The sequence below is a fragment of the Etheostoma cragini genome, unplaced genomic scaffold, assembly GCF_013103735.1.
Source record: "Etheostoma cragini isolate CJK2018 unplaced genomic scaffold, CSU_Ecrag_1.0 ScbMSFa_3110, whole genome shotgun sequence".
Taxonomy (NCBI): Eukaryota; Metazoa; Chordata; class Actinopteri; order Perciformes; family Percidae; genus Etheostoma; species Etheostoma cragini.
The window spans coordinates 32,259-34,600 of record NW_023267345.1 but is presented as its reverse complement, the minus strand read 5'-3'; the positions used below and the strand labels follow the sequence as shown (position 1 = coordinate 34,600).

At 51.7% G+C, this 2,342-nt stretch overlaps 1 protein-coding gene across 1 annotated transcript in view; it reads left to right on the top strand.

Moving 5' to 3' along the window:
* znf839 (zinc finger protein 839) overlaps positions 1-2,342 on the top strand; it is a 12,590-nt gene that overhangs the window by 2,510 nt on the left and 7,738 nt on the right. Inside the window, exon 3 of the mRNA XM_034865895.1 lies at positions 142-1,227. Within this exon, the coding sequence (XP_034721786.1) occupies positions 142-1,227 (1,086 nt within the window). The remainder of the gene's footprint in view (positions 1-141; positions 1,228-2,342) is intronic.

Below are 2,342 nucleotides of genomic sequence, written 5' to 3'. Positions count from 1 at the left end.
CTCTATACACGCTAAAAGTAGTGATTATTTACATGGAGTCTGTTGGAGATATGCTGCTCTATACACGCTAAAAGTAGTAATTATTTACATGGAGCTTCTTTCTACTGGTTACAGCTGGTTTCTGGTTTTCTGTCCTTTCAGTCGGAGCCTGTCAGGATCCAGATCCAGGTTCCCTCCAAACAGGAAGGGAAGTCTCTCTCCGCTGCCCCCCAGAAGAGCGTAGCTGTCAATCATCCGCAATTGAAGCTTTCGGCCAATGGCAGCGCTCAGATCATCCACCTCCAGCCTGTGGTTGGTCAGCAGGGTCAGCAGTTCTTCCTGCAGCAGAGCGCGGGCGACGCCCCCATCCAGCTCCTGCTGCAGAGCTCCGCCCCCGCCGTGGGATCACTGCTCCCATTGGTACATAAGCTCACCGGCCAGACAACATCATCAGGCCCCGCCTCCAGCCCGGCTCAGAAACCTGCGGCGGCCTCTGCCAGAGTCCAGACCCCGCCCACCGCCGCTGCTAAGGCTGTTAGCATCCCACTAACCAAACTGCCGGCTAACGGCATGGCGCCAGCCCCCATTAAGAGTCCCATCAAACCTCCTTCAGACTTCTCAGCGTCCCCAGCACAGACCGTCAAACCTGCTGCGGCCCGGCCGGCCCCCGTGGCCCCACCAGCCCCCGTGGCCCCGCTGGCCCCTGTGACCACGGCCAGCGTGGCCCCGCCAACAAAGGAGAAGAAGTTGAAGAAGCGAGAGAAGAAGGCAATGAAGGTGCAGACCAGGTCTGGGCGAGTGTCCCGGCCCCCGAAGTACAAAGCCCGAGACTACAAGTTCATCAAGACGGAGGACCTGGCCGACAGCCACCAGTCCGACTCTGACGACTACTCCGACATGAGCGTGGAGGACGAGGAGGGCGGGAGGAAGGACGCCGTTGGCTCCGAGCCCCCGCTGACGTACAGCCACAAGTCGCGCTCGCACCGTTGCCAGACCTGCGACAAGGCGTACATTGGCGCCGGGGGCCTGAACCGCCACTACAAACTCAACCCGACTCACGGGGAGCCTGATCCGCCTGGCAACATGCCATGCCCCCTCAGGGACAGCCAATCACAGGAGACCACCACAGAAAGAGAGCCTGGTCTGCCCGGCAACCCGCCACGCCCCCTCAGAGACAGCCAATCACTGGAGACCACAACAGGAGGCGTCAGAGAGGAGGACAAACCTGCTGCCATGGAAACAAACAGAGTAAGAAACCAACTATATCTTAAAATCAAATATAGTAGTTCTAACGATTAAAATAGTTAATTCATTGCACTGATTTCTGCAATAGCAGCACTCGACACAATGACTATTATCGCTCATACTTATTTCTTATTCTCCGTCTTCCGCCACATTTCCGTCCAACTACTAGTCCCAGAGCGTTGCCAATACGTGCACACACAATACAACAAAATGTGTGTAATGATCGGGAATGGTGGTTTACGACTTTTCAACAAGATTTGCCATGCTGTTTTCAGAAAATCGGCAAAACACGGCGAAAGATTTCTCATTGACTTAAATGGGAAATCTTTGGGAAATCGCTCAACATCGCTCAAAGACTCCACCTCTTTGGGACCGTACCGTATCAATTCAATTCAATTTTATTTATAGTATCAATTCATAACAAGAGTTATCTGGAGACCCTTTACAGATAGAGGAGGTCTAGACCAAACTCCAGAATATACAAGGACCCAACAGTTCTAGTAGTTTCCTCCAGAGCAAGCAACAGGGCCACAGTGGAGAGGAAAAACTTCCTTTCAGGCAGAAACCTGGGACAGACCCGGGCCCAGACCCAGACCCAGACCCAGACAGAGGCTCTTGGTAGGCGGTGTCTGACGACCGGTTGGGGTTAGAATAAAGAGTGGCAATAACAGTCACAAAAAATAGTAATTTGTAGTATTTCTTTGTAGTAGTTCACGGCAAAGCAGGGTACCGTGGGCACTACAAGGCCCAGCAGGACGTAGCAGGATGTAGCAGGGCACAGCAAAGCGTAAAACACCACCTCTTTGGGACCGTGCTGTATCTCCATACTTTAACGTAGAATCACAATTAAAACACCACCTCCTTAATGTAGAAACATTATTAAAACTCCACCTCTTACACGTAGAAACATCATAAAAAGTTTAAACCTAGACTTTATCGGGCTGAATGGGCATTCAGATATTTATTATAAGATATTTATTTGATATTTACTATATGAGATTTATTATATTATATTTGTGTATGTGGTGGACGGTGAGAGTTAGAGAGGAGCATATGGGGGGACGGGGGGTGGACTGCCAGTGTATGTGGTGGATGGTGAGAGTTGGGGGGGGGGGGGG